At 60.1% G+C, this 1,400-nt stretch overlaps 1 protein-coding gene across 1 annotated transcript in view; it reads right to left on the bottom strand.

The window, feature by feature from the left end:
* STARD3 (StAR-related lipid transfer (START) domain containing 3) overlaps positions 1 to 1,400 on the bottom strand; it is a 10,318-nt gene that overhangs the window by 4,522 nt on the left and 4,396 nt on the right. The window contains exons 6-7 of the mRNA XM_010138194.1: positions 828 to 926; positions 82 to 137 (exon numbers count right to left, since the gene is read on the bottom strand). Coding sequence (XP_010136496.1) covers positions 82 to 137; positions 828 to 926 — 155 coding nt within the window. The remainder of the gene's footprint in view (positions 1 to 81; positions 138 to 827; positions 927 to 1,400) is intronic.

Genomic DNA, 1,400 nt, shown 5'->3' with positions numbered 1-1,400 from the left:
CAGGATTGTCCCACGGCCCCAGATCAGCCCGAAGCCGGTGGGCAGGGAGAGCCAGCCTCAGGCCACGCTGCCTCTGCTCACCTGAGCTGTCAGCGCCTTCCTCCCCACACCCTCCTCATCCGACTCGTTGTCCGACCCTGGAAGTGCACAGTTAACACACAGTTGATGAAGACCCCCCTCGTACAACCTCCCTTGGACAGACAGTGTCCGATCCCCCTGCCCTATCCAACAGGAACCATCCTGGGGCAGCCCAGCCCGTGCCCCTCCGGCGCTGCTCCGCGAAGGCTGAGCACAGCCCGGGTGTCAGCCACACCGGGACAGCTGCTCCGGCTGACGTCTCCTCGCTCCCAAGCAGGGCAGGCCTCTGGAGCCGGCACGAGGCGGCGTGGTAGTGTCACAGGGCAGTGGCCTACCGCCAGCTCTTATCCTCACCTGCCTGTGGCAACTTGCCCCCGTGCCCTCATGCCCAGGGCCACATTTTTCAAGTACTTTGGCCGTAGCTAAGAGCATTTCACCCTCAGACCACAAAAGGCTCTGGTTTCCCGCAGGGAGGCAGCCAGGCACGCGGGGCTGAGCAGGGTTCTGCTCCGCAGACGGCAGGGAGACGGCGTGGAGTGAGGAGAGCGAAGCCCGATTTGCAGCGTCGGTTCTTGGAGGCTCTGCCACCCACCACTGCCAGGGGCCGGGATAACGAGACAGAGCTCAGGGAGGAGGCGACTGTGGAGGCGAGGAGACCCAGGAGCAGTGTAATGAGAGGAACAAGCTCGGGAAGCGAGGTGACCCAGCTGCCAGGGGGGTGATGGAGAGGGGGGTGGAGCATGTCTTACCTGCGAAGGACTCTGGCGGGGAGTAGAACTGCCCCTCGGAAAGAGCTCTGGGGTAGAGCAGGGGCCCGCGGGAGGCCACAGCCTGTGCTGCCAGGTACCCTGCGAACCAAAGCAGGAGGTTTTACCTAGACAGCATCCAGCACTCCGACACCCAGGGGTCCTGGGGCCCCCCCACCTGACCGCCCAGCAGGTCTTTTCGCACTGACACCAGCCAGCCCACAAGCTTTTCAGCTCCTATTGCCTCATCTTTTGTTTGAGACATTTTATCTGCATGGAGATCAATGGGCTCTTTTGCCTGTCAAATCCAAAGGCGATTAAGCACCTAATTAAATAAGAGCTTCCCCTGGAAGCAATTTGGAACCTGAGCCTAATCCAATAGAGGCATTAAACACTTGATCATTTTTCATCTTAAAGCCTCCTTGCAAGACCCAAACATCCTCTGGTGTTTTCCAGCCTGCCAGGGCACTTCGGATCGAGCCCCGCTTGACAGATCCTCCTCCTTTACGTGCCATTTCCCCGTCCTCTCTGTCGGTTAAGCCTGGGAGAGCGACAGACTCCTTTGGCTGCTCTAGG

This window comes from Buceros rhinoceros, unplaced genomic scaffold (assembly GCF_000710305.1).
Source record: "Buceros rhinoceros silvestris isolate BGI_N320 unplaced genomic scaffold, ASM71030v1 scaffold29186, whole genome shotgun sequence".
NCBI lineage: Eukaryota > Metazoa > Chordata > Aves > Bucerotiformes > Bucerotidae > Buceros > Buceros rhinoceros.
Note: the sequence above shows the minus strand (reverse complement) of the source record. Positions and strands in the feature narration are given on the sequence as shown.